Genomic DNA, 16953 nt, shown 5'->3' on the forward strand with positions numbered 1-16953 from the left:
CCCTCTGCCCATCAGAATTTCTTTGTTTCTTGACTCTTAGACTTTCTCTGAGCTCTCCTGGCTTCAGGCTGTGTTGTTAAAAACTCAGCCCTGCTAGGTGTCAGAGCAGGCATAGTCTTGAGGGTCCAGGAAGGGGAAAGGCCCAGTGAAAGGACGGTGGCAGAAAGTGGTCTGCAAAGCCTGGCTGAGGCCTAGAGCCAAGACTCAGAGCATGCCACACAGTAGGACTCACCAGGAAGGAACGTTGTGATGTGCAAACATGTCTACTACTGGTAAGCATGGCACATACCTCAAGAATTGCCTTTACTCAGCTGGCTCTGGGGAAAGACCCCCTTAGAGCCAAGGACTTGCCCCTTCTTGGTTTGGGGCCCACTTAGCTATAGCTCTGGATCCAAGGACTGTACATCTCAGTCTACCTGCTTATGTGGAAGGCAGAGCATCTAGGCAGCCTTTGGCAACCCACTGGTCCTCTCCACTCACAGGAGTGACTTTGCTGGCTTCAGCCAGTCGGGACCGGCTCATCCACGTGTTAAATGTGGAGAAGAACTACAACCTGGAGCAGACCCTGGATGACCACTCTTCCTCCATCACAGCCATTAAGTTTGCTGGTGAGCGCCTCCGTCCCTCTTGCTGAACCTCAGCAGACATCCCCTTTGTTAGCAGGGAGCCATGGCATGCCCTGTGGTATGCAGAGGCAGGATCTGAAGACTGGGCTTCTTGGTTTATTGATTGATGAAAATTGATGTCAGTAAGATTATTTTTGAAGTGAATAGGGGCGGGAGAGATGGCTCAGAGGTTGGGTGTTTTGTTTTGTTTTTGAGACAAGGTCTCACTATGTAGCTCTGACTGACCTGGAACATATCGAGATGGAACACCTGCCTCTGCCCCTCAAGTGCTGAGATGAAAAGTGTGAGCCACACCATGCCTGGCGTGACTCAGAGGCGAAGAGCTCTTGCTCTTTTTTGGTGTTTCTGAGACAGGCTTTCTCTGTGTGGTTTTGGTGCCTGTCTTGGATCTCTATAGCCCAGGCTGGCCTCAAACTCACAGAGATCCCGCCTGGCTCTGCCTCCCGAGTGCTGGGATTAAAGGCATGTGCCACCATCGCCCGGCTAAGCTCTTGCTCTTGGAGAGGACTGAGGCTTGGTTCTCAGCATCTACATGATGGCTTACAATCATCTGCAACTCCAGTTCCAGAGCACCCTGTTCTGACCTCTGTAAGCACTAAGCACACATTCGATACACATACATCCGTGCAGGCCAGCTCACATACACATAAAATAAATAAAAAGTGAATAAGCCAGTGCAGGGCTACACCTGTAGCTCCAGTGCTCCAGAGGCAAGAGAGTTGCCTGGGCTCAGGAATCCAAGACCAGCCTGGCAGCTTACTTTTCTTGTTTCTTTGACAAAGTACCTGGCAGAAACAACATACAAAGGGTTTGTTTTGGCTGACGGTTTAGGAGAAGATACAGTTCTTGGCAGGAATGTATGACTGCAGTAGGAGGCAGCATCCACAGTCAGGGTCAGAGAGAGGTGCATGCTGGGGCTTGTCCAAGACCCTAGTCTTTATGGTGCTACCGACATTGAGGGTAGGTCATCCCCCCTCAGTTACACCTCTACAGATTTCCTCACAGATGTGTCCAGTGGTGTGGTACTCAGGTGATTCCAATCTGAGTTGGCAGTGCAGATGGACTGATACAGAGGCTGAGGAGATGGCAGGCAAAATGCTTTCATGAAAGCATGGACCTGATCTGACCCCTGACACCCACACTAAAAGCCATCTATAACCCTAGTGTTGAGAGGTAGAGACATGAGGATCCTGGGGCTGTCTAGCTAATCAGTGAACTCCAGCTTTAGTGAGAGATGTCTCAGAAATTAAGGTAGAAGAGGCAGGCAAGATGGCTTAGCTGGAAAAGGTACTTGGCACCAAGCCCAGTGACTTGAGTTCAATCTCTGGAACCCACATACTGGGAGAAGAGAACCAGTTCCTGCAAGTTGTCCTCTGACTTCCACATGCTCGCCATACACTGTCTACACAATACATTAATAAACAAGGTAGAAAGTGACCGAGGAAGATACTGGATGCAGTAGTCTTTTTTTTTTTTTTTTTTCAAGACAGGGTTTCTCTGTAGCTTTCGAGCCTGTCCTGGACTAGCTTTGTAGACCAGGCTGGCCTTGAACTCACAGAGATCTGCCTGGCTCTGCCTCCCGAGTACTGGGATTACAGGCATGCTACCACCGCCCAGCTGGATGCAGTCTTTTAACCTTCTGTGAAATATATGTCCAGCCAGGTATAGTAGCATGGGTCTATAGTCCCAGTGCTTGGGAGGTGGAAATAGGTAGATCATTTAATACTGTCTTCAGCTATATAGCAAGACTCCAGAGTATAGCACACACTAGCCTCAAACTTACGATGGAGCTAAGGATGGCCTTGAGCTGATCTTCCCACCTTCATCTCCCACATGCTGGGATTACAGTCATGGGTCACACACATGGCTTTCATCTGTTATTGTTTTGTTTATCTTGCAGTACTGAAGCCATGAGCATACTAACCAAGGGCTGTACCACTAAGCATCATCTCTGGCCCTTAGTTGTTTGTGTTAGTTTTTTGAGACAGGATCTATAGCCAAACTGGCTTAGAACTTGAGTTCCTCCGGCCTCAGGCTCCCAAGTGCTGTATTACAGAGTGCTGGAATTGCTGACATTCACCACCCAACCCCACCCCAGCTCTCAAAATGCCGTCCCCTCTGCACCCCTGGTCTTTGTTTCCTGGTGTACCCCTGCCCTGCCCAGACCTACCCACACAGTTCATGTCTTAAGAGGCCTCCCCTCCACTTGGAACTGTTCTGATCCTAGCAGAATTGGTTGTTTGCCCTGAAGTGGGATTTCCTAGCTCCCCATTTTCCTTCCTGGGTAGCATAGGGCAGCCCTGTCCAACCCCTGCCTCCTTCTCCTCCAGGCACCAGAGACGTCCAGATGATCAGCTGTGGGGCCGACAAGAGCATCTACTTTCGTAGTGCCCAGCAGGTAAGTGGGGTGGCCTTCTTGGGACTAAGGTTTGTCAGGGTGTCCTCTGAAGTCTTTGCCTGCCCTGACAGACCTCGGATGGGCTGCACTTTGTCCGCACCCACCATGTAGCAGAGAAGACCACCTTGTATGACATGGATATTGACATCACGCAGAAGTACGTGGCCGTAGCCTGCCAGGATCGAAATGTGAGGTGAGGAGTTCCTTGGGCCTTTGTTGGCCTGGCCCCAGCTTGTTTCCAGCCTGGCTCAGTAAGGTCTTACTTAACTTGCTGGACTGTTTTCTCTCTGGCTGCCTGCTTCTTCTCCCTATTCATCTGGTCCCTGAAAAGTTGGTGAGACTGATGGACCCAGCATGTCTCTTAGAAGTCTGACTTCAAAGCAGGGCATGTGTTGTAACTACTGTAGTAGCAAGTTGGTAGAAAGGAAGCTAAGGGTGAGATCATCCTTCAAATGAGCTTTTTTAGGAGAGCCAAAGGCAGGCTGGAGGGATGGCTCAGTGGTTAAGAGCACTGGTTAATGCTCTTCCAGAGGATCTGAACTCAATTCCCAGCACCCACATGTGGCTCACAACCACCTGTATCTGTAGTCCCATGGAATCCAATACCCTCTTCTGGTGTGCAAATGTACATGCAGACAAAGCAGCCATACACATAAAGTACATAAATAAAAGGAGAGCCATAGGCTCTTGGCCATAGACAGCCATGATGAGGCCCTAAGGAAGAGCCACTATGTGTGATGTGACAGGGGTCCTGAAGGTAGAGGCAGACCTTCAGTCCCCAGAGCATTAGGAGAAGTGCAGCATCATAGGCAGCACTGAGGGGCCAAAGGAGAGATAGGTCTTCCAGGTCTGCAAGGCAAAGTAAGTTCTGGCTCAAGGAGATTCCCAGAGGGGCTCAGGATGGGAGGCTTCTTATGACCCAGAAGTCACAAGGCTCTATAACAGTGGTTATAATTCAAGGTTGTCTCCCAGCTGTATGGGGGAGAGAAAGAACTCAGCTCTGTGTTAGTTGCAAGGTCAGAGCAGCTCTCTGTAACTGAGAGACTGCAAAAGGAAGTGGCCTGATTTCAAGGGGAAGAGGATGTCATTTAGGTCTGTGATCCTCATCACAGCAGAGCATGCCTGTAATCCCAGCACTTGGGAGAAACATGAGAAGCTTAAGGCCAGTCTTAGCAAATTGGAAGTCACTCTAGCCTACATGAGACCCTGTCTCAAAAAAGGGAAGAGGAGGAGGAGGAGCTTCTCCACCAGGCTTAGCCACCAGCCCTACAAAAGACTTGTGGCTCTCCGGGGACTGTGTGGGGATGGAGAAGTCACGAACTCACAGCTCATTCACCTATCTTCCTTGGGCTGGAGAATGCTACTATCAGAGCAGTGGCCAAGGTAGCCCAGCCCTTCAAGAAGCTCACAGTCCATGAAAGGGATAGTGCACCTTGGTCCAGGCTGAGATGAAGGAAACCTTGGGAGCCAGCCTGGCCTGTGGAGGGTCAGGAGCTATCAGGGTTGGCCTGGGGCTTGTTCTCCGCTTCTTCCCTGGACTCCCTCCACCTGGGGCTAAGCCCTAACTTGCTGTGTGAAAGGGAACAGATGCCAATTCATCAGTACTCCAGGGCATAACCTCAGCTTGAGGTGGGGGTCCTACCCAGGAGCAGAGGGCAGCAGGGCCAGGAGGAAAGGGTGGTGTCTTCTGCTCCCTCATGATATTCCCACTTCCCCAGGGTCTACAACACAGTGAGTGGGAAACAGAAGAAGTGCTACAAGGGTTCCCAGGGAGATGAGGGGTCCCTGCTGAAGGTGAGTGTGAGACCACACAAACCCCAACACTGAGCCCCCTCTTGCCTCCTCAGATCTGTGTACTTAGTGTTTATTGAAATGGTCACACTGAACAGCACCCACCTAGGCCTGGCTAGCCACAGGTGCTTGAGTTGGAATGGAGGGAGGGTCCTCTATTCGCTGAGTGGGCTCTAGTTTGGATGGCAACAAGGTGTGATTGGAGGAGCAGACAGACCTTCACTCCTCCCACAGGACACAGGACAGGTGGACACTTCTCAGAGACTCTGGCCCAGGGGAGTTGTTCAGAGTTCAGGCTCCTTGATAGATCCCAGCTGTGCCTCAGGCTGACCGTGTGACCGTGGGCAGGTGTCTAAACCTGTTTCATCATCTGTCAAGTGCAATGGAAACAGCTTCCACCCTAGGGTTGTGCAGAGGGTCAAGTATGCAGTACTGAGCACTTTGCCCAGGGCATGCCACCATCATTTCTGCACTGGTGGCCATGACTTCTTCACCTGCAAAATGGGAGCAGGAGTCTCTGCCCTGTTGGGTGTCATGAGAGTGCCCTGAGTTGATTCCCTGAACCAAGTCAAGTGTCCAGCATAAAAGAGGTGGTCATCAGGAGGTGGTCCTGAGATGTTTGGCCCAGGCCTCCCGATAAGGATAAAGTAAGCAGCCTGAGGTGACATGTCTCTTTCCTCAGGTCCATGTGGACCCCTCAGGCACCTTCCTGGCCACAAGCTGCTCTGACAAGAGCATCTCGGTGATTGACTTTTACACAGGCGAGTGTGTTGCCAAGATGTTCGGCCATTCAGGTAGGTGTTCGGTGGCCTGAGCCACCTTCCCTGCTCCCACAGCCTGGCTCAGAGTAAGGATGGCCTCTCTCCTTTGCTTGTAGAAATTGTCACTGGCATGAAGTTCACCTATGACTGCCGTCACTTGATCACAGTATCTGGAGACAGGTGGGACAAGTGTGGAGGCTGCCCCTGCAAGGCCCCCCTCTAGGAGTAGGTGGGCATCATCCTGGGGAGGGGGCTCAGGCCGTGTGGGGAGTGCTTCGGAGCTCCCAGCCTCCCCTGGCTCTGGATAGTGTGCACCTTGAGTCGTATCCAGCCCTAAGCTCCACCCAGCTCTCTGGGCTTTTCTTGCGGTTGTCCTTTGATTTATCACAACTCTGCCCCCAGCGCTGTTTTTCTTGAGTCTCCAGGCCCCCAGTTTGCCGGGATGCCTGGACTCTGGGCCACAGTCCACAGCCTTTGAGCTGAGCTGACAGGGCACCTAGGGAGTGGGGTCTTGGCCATGATAGTACAGGGCTCCAAGCTCAGACACGGCTCCCACATACACTTCCTCTGCTTTCTGCCCTGGTCTTTGAAGCTGCGTGTTCATCTGGCACCTGGGCCCGGAGATCACCACCTGCATGAAGCAGCATTTGCTGGAGATCAATCACCAGGAGCAGCAGCGACCGCCCAAGCACCAGAAGTGGAGCAGCGCCCCCAGGTGCTGCCAGTCCCAAGACCAGTGAAGTGGCCGAGGCCAAGAAGCCCTGAGCCAGCCCTCCCTGTAGTCAGGCCCTAGAAACAAAGTTCCAGAGACACAATTTAAGAGAAGTTTTAAGCCAGGCAGTTGTGGTGCTCTCCTTTAATCCCAATACCTGGGGGGCAGAGGCAGGCAGATCTCTGTGAGTTCGAGGCCAGCCTGGTCTACAGAGGGAGTTCTAGAATAGCCAGGGCTACACAGAGACACCCAGTCTAAGAAAGGTTTTAAAGTGCAGAATCTTCATGCTTCATGAGCATGGTGATGGGGAAGCCCCAGGGCTTGGGGGAGAGAAGGACCTACCCACCCAGCAGCGGGGAAGGGTGCTCAGGAGGGGGACCAGTGGGGACGCCAGTGGCACTGTGTCCTCCTACCCTTCAGCACAGACCTGGTCTTTTGCTTACTCGAGTCCCCAAAGCACATGTCCTTTGTCATTATGCCTCTCTGAAACTATTTGGAGTGAACTCCGATGATGATTTTTGTAGGCAGAAGTTTCCTGTCCCAACCACCTACTCCCAATTAACTGACTCAGAGACTTAATATAAATTATAAATGCTTGGCCAATAACTCAGGCTTGTTAGTAGCTAACTCCTTTTTTTTTAATGAATGTTTTTTTTTTTTTTAAGATTTATTTATTTATTATGTATTCAGCATGTATGACTATAGGCCAGAAGAGGGCACTAGATCTCATTACAGATGGTTGTGAGCCACCATGTGGTTGCTGGAAATTGAACTCAGGACCTCTGGAAGAGCAAGCAGTGCTCTTAACCTCTGAGCCATCTCTCCAGCACCAGTAGCTAACTCTTACATATAAATTAACCCGTAGATCTTATCTATGCTTTGCCAAGTGGCTCATGGCTTGAACCTCCCTTTCTACACGTCCTCAGGTATGGCTGGCTGGCATCTCTCGTGACTCTGCCCTCTTTCCCATCATTCTCCTAGTTTGATTGTCCCACCTATAATCTCTGCCTGGCTGTCAGCCAATGAGCCTTTTATTAAACCAGCCCAAGTGACATCTTCACAGTATACAAAAGGATTATCCCACAACAGATTTTTTTTATAGTCTTGCTATCTGGCCCAGGCTGGTCTTGAACTCAGGGTAGTCCTCCTGCCTCAGCCCCCAAGTAAATATGGTAAAATATGAGTATAAGCCACAATGCCTGGCTCAGGTTCTGTTTTGAGATTGAAGATGTAAGAGGTTTTTCCGCTCACTCTGAAGCTTTGCCATGGCCTTGGTACAGGTTCCCAGGTACCTGTGAGGACTGGGCCCTGACCACAACCACTGGTCCTGAGGTGGCATTGGAGATATCAGGGACAGAGGCACCAAGGAAATATGCTCCTTTTGGGGTGGCTCTCCACAGAGTCATGGCAGAAGCTGTGGACAGGCCCAGCTCTAGGCAGGTCCTCACCTCACCCCATTCACCTAGGCTTTCTTTCCATTCTTCTTCCTAAAGCCAGGAGACATATGTATCCACACCAAGTGAGATCCGTTCCCTGAGCCCTGGAGAGCAGACAGAAGATGAGATGGAGGAGGATTGTGACCCAGAAGAGTCGCTGAAAACGCCATCCAAAGAGAGTTTGGATCCAGGTTAGGGAAAGGGCCAAAACTGGGAGTGTAACAGTTGGGCTAACCAGAAAGTAACTTGGTTGAAATAACTGAAAAGTCAAGAATACTCGTTTCAAGCTTTGTTGGGCCAGGGTCAGGTGACATCAAGAGGCCAGTACTCCCCATTGAGTGTTGTGTGCTCGCCTATTAACCCAGAATTCAGTTAGTTCCATAGCAAGGTGAGGCTAGCCTGCTCAACATGATACTTTAAAAAAAGGTATCAGGTAGGGTGTGGGGGTGTATGCCTTTAATTCCAAAAGCAGGAGGATCTCTGTGAGTTCAAGGTTAGCCTGGTCTACCTAGCAAGTTCTCTACATAGCAAGTTCCAGGACAGCTTGCACTACATCTCAAAACCAGAAAGAAAAGGAAGATCTTTTTCTCCGTCCTCTGGCTCTTTTCTTCACGTTGCCTTTGTGCTCAGGCAGAACTCTCCCTTTTTGAGGGGCGAAAAGGCCTCTATCAGCTGTAGGCATACAAAACTGCAGAGAAATGAGCACTCCTTCCTAATGCTCAAGCAGAGTTCTGGAGTTGTGACTCCTATTCCCGACATAAACTATGGCCCGGTTCAGAATCTGTTCCTGTGAGCTGAGGCTTAGTCAGCTCCACTTAGTGCCTGGCCAAGGTGGGACGTGGTAGAGGGGCTAAGGAAACCCCAGAGGGTTTCCCAGGGAAAGGTAGGGAGAGCTCTAGCTCCATTTGGTAAAAGGCTAGCTGTATGCCCGCTCCCCTGCATCTGCTCTCATGCTTGCAAGATGGCTGCTCATGTTCTAGGCATCAGAGCTGGCTGAAGAGGAGAGATAGCTGCACCTAAGTCTCCCTTAAAAGATGCTCCTAGCAAGGTCTATGGTACAGGCCTGTAGTCACAGGTAGATGCTCAGGAGGTTAAGGCAGGAGGATTGTAAGCTCAAGGCCAGACTGGTTTACAGAGTGAGTTCGAGGCCAGCCTGGGGACTTAGTGAGGCCCTATCTTAAAAGGCTGAGGAAGCAGCTCAGTGGTCGAGCATTTGCCTGGTGTGTGTGTAAGAGACTCTGGGTTCAGCCCTCAGGACCACACACAGAGGAGGCCTTGTCTCAGAAGTCACTTGCAGCCTTCCCATAGATCTCACTGGCCACCATGCCCTCCCTCCACAGGGACAGACCTGGGTGCCTATAGGGTGATGCTCCCTAAGGGACAAAAAGGGGCTTCTTGATACACAACAGCAGTGTGAGAATTCAGCTGGAGAAGCTGGAAAAGTTTGTTTCTAGAAGGGTTTCTCTGTGTAGCCCTGCCTGTCCTGGAACTTGCTCTGTAGACCAGGCTGGCCTTGAACTCTGCCTCCAAAGTGCTGGGACTAAAGGTGTGCAGGTGTTTGAGAGTAAACTAATTTTTCTTGTTCTCTCCCTCACTCCCAGTCCACTGTTCCATGCTGACCACTTTCACTAGGTTGGTGTAAGTCGGGCCTTTCCCTGAGCACTAGTGTTGTGTGTGTGTTGCAGCATGTCCTGTTATGTCAGTAAGTCTTGGCATCCCGGAGCTACTGTTCTTCCCTTCCCTCTCAGAAACAGCTTACCTGACTGTGAATGAGTAAAGCAGAAGCCCCGTCATTTACAGTATTGTAGTATAGTCATCCCCGTGCAAGTGGGCATTTAGATTTCTTTCTGATTTCATGCACATTGTTGCAGAAGCTGCACCTGCCTGTCCTGGGCCGACAGGTCAGTCAGTTGAGTATTTGTCCTGACCAGACACACTGGGTCCTGACATTAGTGTGTTTTTTTTATTTTAAAAGGAAACCTCAAGAGCGCTCCAAATTCAGATGGATGCCCTATCTGAAATGATGTGTGAGCCTACGCTCACTCCCCACCACTGTGCTAGGGACTGAACTCAGGGTCCTGCACATGGCAGACTAACAGGTCTACAGCTGAGCCCCATCCAAGTCTTGGTTTTGATTGTTTGAAACAGGCTGTCACTTTGTAGCCCAGACTGGCCTGGAGCTCTTGCTTCTGCCTCAGCCTCCTGAATGCTGGGATTACAGGCACACACCACTACACGCAGCACCGCCCTAATATTTAGACTTGGTCAGTCTTATGGGTTAAATAGTGTATTTATTATCTAAGTTTGTATTTCTCTGACAGTGAGTGAGTGAGGTTGAGCATCTTTTGAACTGTGGGTTCCCGTGCTACTCCTTTTGGAAATGCCTAGTAATAAGTATGGTCCATTCATCTCTGGGGTTGCTTGACCTCTCTTCATGTGTCTGTGTGTGTCTGCAGATCCTCAGTGCCTGCTGACCAATGGCAAGCTGCCACTCTGGGCAAAGCGGCTGGTGAGTCTACTGGAAGAATGGGAGACTCAGTGGCTGGCAGAGGAGGAGCCTCCCCCTCCCCCCGTTCCGGAAGTCCTTTTTTCTTTCTGTCTCCTTTCAGTCTCAGCTGAGGCAGCCTTGGTTCATGAAACAGTCTGCCCCATGCCTGCTGCTGTCCTGGCCATAGAGGTGGGGCAGGGAACAGTAACTAGATAAACCATGCCACGTGTGGGCTGATATATGCTAGAGAGGAAAAGAAGTACTGTCCAGGACGTCAGTTCAGCGCCAGCTGGCGTCTGCTGGTGTCTCTTGGGGCCTAAGAAGGGAGAGTGACAAGAAATAGGCCAAGGGAGAAGCAGGTGAGAGTCTGGAAGAGAGGCTGGGGCCTGGGTCAGAAGGAAGTGTGGACTCCAGCGGGGTTTCAAAGGTGGGGCCATCTAGTTGGGTATGAGGAAAAGAAACCACCAAGATGGTGTTAAAGGGGTTGTTGATGTGGATGAGGCTTGCAACAGGACCCTAACCTCTAGCCAGATCCTTGGTGACATAGACCTATAATCCCAGTGACTCAGGAGACTGAGCAGGAGGATCACAAGGTTTAAGGCCTTCATGGGCTGTAGAGTAAGGTAAAGACCATCCCAGGCAACTTAGTGAGACACTATGTCAAAATAAAAAAGTAAGGTGGGTACGCCTGGGAGGCGGGGGTGGTGGGGTGGGGAGGAGGATCAGGATCTGGAGTTTAAGACCAGCCTGGGCTATGTGAAGCTCTGCCTCTAAATAAACTAATCGGGTTGGGGATGCAGCTCATTTAGCACTCACGAAACCCTAGATTTGCTCCTCATCACCATCTAAACAGGTATGGTGATGTACATCTGCATTCCCAGCACCGGATGGCAAGGGCAGGATTAGGTCATCCTCTGTTACATAGCAAGTTCCAGGCCAGCCAGGGACACATGAGAACATGAGACCCTGTCTCAAAACCAAACCAAGTAATAATAGGTGAAAACAAAAAAAAGCCGGGAAGCTGGGGTCACACCTCACTGAGGCCTTGGGTTAATTCCCAGTACTACAAAAGGCGGAATGAAAGGCTTATTAGTTGGCTTCATCCCCAGGGCCATACCTAAGGTCAAGGCCTGGATGCCAGCCCCTGGCTTTGGGCTACAGGCCCCAGACTTCTCCTTGCCCGCACATTATGGTTACAATGATATTGAACAGACCTTGACAGTGTACTTACTCCATTCTAAGCTCTGCAGTCTCATTTTATTTCCACTTGTCTGGAAATAATTCGCTGTTATGTTCTATTATTGACCTATTTTACATTTTAATTTTCTGGAAAGTAATTGTGTTTTACATTGTGAAACCATAATAAAGTTACTTTTGTATTTAAAAACAAAAAACAAAAAAACTCCACTGAAGTAGGGGCTTTTCCTATCCCTGTTTCACAGCAGGAAACTTGAGGCCCAGAGAAATTAAGCTGTCTCACAGCTGGAAGTTAGAATGTGGAATTAGCAAAGTCACAAATGTACCCCTCCAGCCACAGCTTTGGTGGGAGGCACAGTTGGATACAGTAGGAATGGGGCCGTGCTTTGGGTGGTTTGAGTGGCAGAGCTAACAGAATTTGTTGGTGAAATACAAGTGAAGTATGAGGGACAGACTGAGGGGGAGGGGAATGATGCCACTGTTGGGGCCTAAGGGACTACAGTGAACCATTGCAGCCGCAGGGCTTTAGGAGGGCAAGTTAAGGGGAGTCCAGAGTAGAGTCCCCAACATAGTAACTTGGAGCACTCATGTGGCGAGGTGCCGCAGCCTCGATAGGACGTTCAGAACCCTGCCTGGTGGCTCACACCTATAATCCCAGCTCTTGAGAGGTAGAGTCAGAAAGACTGGATACATAGGAAGTTCCAGCCACCCTAGGCTATGGGGCCAATCTATCCGAAAGAAAGGAGGGAGGGATGGAAGGAGGGAGGGAGGGAGGGAGGGAAGGAGCGAGAGAAAAAGAAGGGATGGGAAAGGTAGATAGGTTCTGGGTGGAAGTACATTGTTTCCAGAAGCTGTTTCTTAGAGGTGTGAAGCCAGGAGGCTGGATAAGATCTGTATAGCCCTTGTTGGGCGTGCTGAACACATGGCTAGCTGACTACTGTCCCTGTCCCTCAAGCTAGGGGATGATGACGTGGCAGACAACTCGGCTTTCCGTGCCCACCGCAGCTACCAGCCGCATGGCCGTTGGGCAGAGCGGGCTGAGCAGGAACCCCTCAAGACCATCCTGGATACCTGGGCCCTGGATTCCTACTTTACACCCATGAAGTCTGAAAATTCAGAAGATTCTGTTCTGGAATCATTGGAGCCACAGAACCTGTCAGGCCTGCTTAGTGAGGTACAGCCTGCCCCCCAAGCCCACCAGCAGTCCCTACACTGTGGCTGCCCACTTGGGGGAAGACTGTCCCACTACAGGGGTGAGGAAAGAGGGTTACAGGAGATGGTGGAGGGCAGGAAGGTGAGCCCAGGCCCACTATACATCATGATTTTCAAGACAAACAAGCAATCTGTGGGAGAGGGTCATTTAGAGGTTAAAAGCTTGGATCCCCAGAACAGGCCTTTCTTCTAAGTGGGTAGAGCCTGGATGAGCCCCTCCTTGCCTCTGTGACCTGAGGTAAGAGGCTTGCCTCTCTCAGTCTTCCAGGAATGGCCTGTTGTGTTCCCTGTGTTGTTGTTGGTATTTTATTTCTTTTTGGGGGGCCTTCCACCCAGCTCCCAAATAAATCACACATGGAGGCTTATTCTTAATTAGGAATGTCCAGCCTTAGCTTGGCTTGTTTCTAGCCAGCTTTCCTTAACTTATCTCGTCTACCTTTTGCCTCTGGCTTTCCCTGTTCTCTTACTTCTGTAAATCTTACTCTTACTCCATGACCTGCAGTGTAACTGGATGGCTGGCTCCTGGGTCCTCCTCCTTCTCTGGCTGCTAGATTTTCCATCTCTCCTCCCAGATTTCTCCTCCTGTGTAGCCTCTCTGCTTGCCAGCCCCGCCTATCCTTTCTTTCTCCTGCCTCGCTATTGGCCAGTTCTTTATTAGACCAGTCAGGTGATTTAGACAGGCACAGTAACAGCTTCACAGAGTTAAACAAATACAACATGAACAAAGGTAACACACCTTAGAATAATATTCTACTATACCCTGCCCTGAAAGACTCACAGATCCAGAGCTCAGCCTGTTTTTGAGGCAGTCTCAGCCTGGAACTCAGCTAGGCTGGCCGTGAACTCAGAGACCATCTGCTTCAGCCTCCCAAGGGCTGGGTTTGAATATGTGTGCCATCGTCCACCAGCTAATGCTTTGCTTATTCTTGACTATCCTGTAACAGAGTTAGGCCTCTTCTGGTCTTAGGCTGAACCTATACCCTTATCTGTAAAGGGGCTGTTGATGCCTGGCTGGGGACAAGGTCTGACTCAGCAGTGCACATCACACTCTCCCTGACATGATGTCTGGCAGTGGGCTATCGGGTCATTCCTCTGTCACTTGTGGCAGAACAGCTGGCAGCCTTTGAGGGCCTGGGTGTCCTAGCCCCCTCAGAATGGCTCTGCTCTTCACCCCCAGTCAGAGAGTCCCCCAGGGGACAACCAAGGACACCCATCCTTCCTGACTCTACAGAGGGAGTCCACTGAGACAAGAGAACTCATCCTCTGCTCCTCAGAGGCCGAAGTGACAGTCACAGGGATGCACAGGTGAATGTCCTCTGCACCCAGGGGAGCCATAGTTACAGAGAGGGGGCCCCTTGGATAGGCCCAGCCTGGAAAAACTCTGCTCTTCCAGTAGCCTGTGGGAGTGGGCATGGGTGAGCATGGGTCAGACGGACTCAGCTGCAGCCTCAGTTTCCCTGGTCCCAGATTGGATGGGGGGTTCTTCTAGGAGGCAGGAGAAGCTGAGGTGTGGTCTAGGAGCAGGGTGTGGGCCTCCGGGTTCTGGGTAAGGGCCAGCTGTTAATTGCCAGCATCACCCCACCCCGATGGTACAGTGAGTACTACGAGAAGGAGGCAGACGCAGGACCTGAAGACCAGCAGGGCGACTCCTATCTCAGGGTCCCCTCCGTCAGTTCAAAGGACCAGAGCCCACCTGAGGGTGAGTGGGGGAGCAACTGGGACCCTGTGGCATGTGGTGCCCTTCTGGGCACTGGTAATAGCCTAGACCCAGTTCTCCAATGTCCATAATATCACAGAAGAGAAATGTGTTTCCTACCATCACCTGAGGATGCTCAGCACCCAGCTGTGCCACTCAGTCCATAAAAACGTGGGGCAGGACATATCACTGCCATCCCCAGATGGGGAAACAGAGCCCACAGCAGCTGAGTAATGTGCCTGTTTTACCTAGGGCAGGCTCCTGACCCCTACTCTATTCCTTCAGACTCCGGGGAGTCAGAGGCTGAATTGGAGTGCAGCTTTGCAGATGCCCGTTTCTCAGCTTCTCGGACTGACCCTGGCCCTCACCTCACTGTGACGATGCCCCATGAACCAGGTAAGTCAGGCATCTAGGCCCCCATCAGCCCTGAGCCTCAGTTTCTTCAGTGGAAAACTGGCATTTCCTTCTCGGCCTGGTGGCAATAGTTGTATGGCAGGCAAGTCTGGATTTCTCCACTGTTTCTCCATTTCGGCCATGACTCATAGTGCTGACAACTCCTCTCTCCACCCTGCCTCCCATCCAGAGAACCCAAGTACAGAAGAGCTTTCCCAGCCTGAAGTGCCAGGCTTGGCCAGCGGCTCCTTACCCCAGACCCCTGAGCAGGAGAAGTTCCTCCGCCAGCACTTTGAGACACTTACTGATACCCCTCCTGAAGGTAGGACCTGACCCTGCACCCAGATTGTATGTGCATGTATGGGGGTCCCGTGTGCGGCATAGTGTGGTGACTCCTATCTCAGGGTCTCCTCCGTCAGTTCAAAGGATCAGAGCCCACCTGAGGGTGAGTGGGGAGCAAGCGGGCACCCTTGTGATGGCCCCTGGTAGGGTGGTGAAGGCCAGGAGGGGTAGAGAGCAGACAGTCTGACTCTCACTTCCCACTTGAGCCATGAAGATGTGAGCAGGTCTGAGGCTCCAGGGGTGTCTTCCTAGAGCTCTTTCATGGGTCAGTGGCAGACATAAAGATCTCAGAGGCTGACAACCATTTCTTCAATCCCCGGCTGAGCATCTCCACCCAGTTTCTCTCACGCCTCCAGAAGCCCTCCAGGTAGAAACTAGTGACCCCCATGCTCCCCTCTTCCCAGCCCCAAGTGGAGCCATGCCCCTCAGTGACTCCAGGGTACATCTACATGAGCCTCTCTTTCCCACCTGGCTTCTTCCCCAGATTCCCTCCCCGGCTGCCCCTGTACCTTATGAAGTCTCCGGAGGTCAAGCCTACAGGGCAAGGGGGCAGCCAGCCCAAAGCAGGGCCTCTGAGAGCAGGTACTGGCTACATGTCCTCAGATGGGACCAATGTGAGTATTGGGGTCACTCTCTCAGGACACAGGGCTGCAAACCAGGAAGCCTTGTCCTTACCACAGAGCTGTGCTTACAGGTCCTCTCTGGGCAGAAGGCTGAAGAGACCCCAGAGGCCTTGTGCCTACCAAGTAAGTGTCCCCAGTCCCCGATGAACAGCCCTAGGTGCCCCGCTGAGCCATGGGAGGTATCCATTCAGACCATGAAGACTTCCTGGGGCAAGGCTTGAGACAAGTGTACAAGTGAGCATCTGCTTCCTTTACAGCTCCTTCCTTCACAGGCCTGGATCAGAGCGTCTGTGCCCTCTCTACATGTTCCTACCTGGAGACAACTAGTTCACATGCCAAGTTATCACATAGCATTTCTCTTGGGGACAGTGAGGGCCCTGTGACAGCTGAGCTCTCCAGGTCACTTCACAAACCCTTATCCATGGGAGAACTGACTTCCCTGGGCCAGGAACCTCAGGTCATCCCCACCACAGTGACACTCACTTCTAGAATCGAAGGTCAAGAGCCTGCCATGCCTTCCTGGGGCAACCATGAGGCCCGAGCCAGCCTGAAACTGTCCTTATCCAATGTCTGTGGCCAGCTCCTCTCTTCGCCACCACTGGAGCCACCCACCACATGTATGTGGTCTCAGGAACCTGCGGATGTCCAGCCTGATATGGCAGTCACAGTAGCCAGCTTCCCAGCACCCAGCCCTGTAGATGTGAGCACCTTGAGACTCCACAGCTCTATGTTTCTCCCAAAGACCTCAGCCTCTGGACCCCTCACCCCTCCTGGCCATCCCAACAACCTCCAACTTCTAGAGACCAGGTCTAGAATGCCTGGAAGCACTGCTGCTCTCCTGGAGCCCACCCCTGGTGAGTACTGCCTTGGGATGGGTAGAGCCTTGGCCCAGCCTCTGCACTAGTTGACTCATCTCCCAAGTGGGGTACTCAGCCTAGCCACGGGACCCTGCTGTTCATTCATTCATCCATTTATCCATTCATTCGTCCATTCATCCATCCATTCATTCATTCATTCATTCACTCCTTTATATAGTTAATGAGCACATGCTGGGCTTTGTTCTGGGTCCTGGGCTCATGAAACATGGTGGCAAACAAAAGGACAGAGTTGATTCCTATGTTAGGGGAGCTAGGCAGACCAGTTTAAGTCTCAGACGTATCACAAGGTGACACAAGCTACTGAGAAGTAAGAGAAGGGTCAGCAGTGTAGCTTCAGTCTTAGGATGGCAACGAAAAGGACATAGGAAGAAGTTTATAGCCAGCAGGACTCTGAGGAGGA

At 51.4% G+C, this 16953-nt stretch overlaps 1 protein-coding gene across 1 annotated transcript in view; it reads left to right on the forward strand.

Annotated features, from left to right (window-relative positions):
- Positions 1-16953, forward strand: part of Wdr62 (WD repeat domain 62) — a 41386-nt gene that overhangs the window by 23742 nt on the left and 691 nt on the right. Inside the window, exons 13-30 of the mRNA XM_036188099.1 lie at positions 483-608; positions 2957-3024; positions 3096-3217; positions 4743-4818; positions 5498-5609; positions 5693-5756; positions 6169-6291; positions 7782-7915; positions 10181-10233; positions 12365-12583; positions 13799-13926; positions 14217-14320; positions 14603-14713; positions 14901-15032; positions 15305-15419; positions 15537-15666; positions 15747-15798; positions 15933-16529. Coding sequence (XP_036043992.1) covers positions 483-608; positions 2957-3024; positions 3096-3217; positions 4743-4818; positions 5498-5609; positions 5693-5756; positions 6169-6291; positions 7782-7915; positions 10181-10233; positions 12365-12583; positions 13799-13926; positions 14217-14320; positions 14603-14713; positions 14901-15032; positions 15305-15419; positions 15537-15666; positions 15747-15798; positions 15933-16529 — 2466 coding nt within the window. The remainder of the gene's footprint in view (positions 1-482; positions 609-2956; positions 3025-3095; positions 3218-4742; positions 4819-5497; positions 5610-5692; positions 5757-6168; positions 6292-7781; positions 7916-10180; positions 10234-12364; positions 12584-13798; positions 13927-14216; positions 14321-14602; positions 14714-14900; positions 15033-15304; positions 15420-15536; positions 15667-15746; positions 15799-15932; positions 16530-16953) is intronic.

The sequence above is a fragment of the Onychomys torridus genome, chromosome 1 (genome assembly GCF_903995425.1).
Source record: "Onychomys torridus chromosome 1, mOncTor1.1, whole genome shotgun sequence".
Classification (NCBI taxonomy): Eukaryota; Metazoa; Chordata; class Mammalia; order Rodentia; family Cricetidae; genus Onychomys; species Onychomys torridus.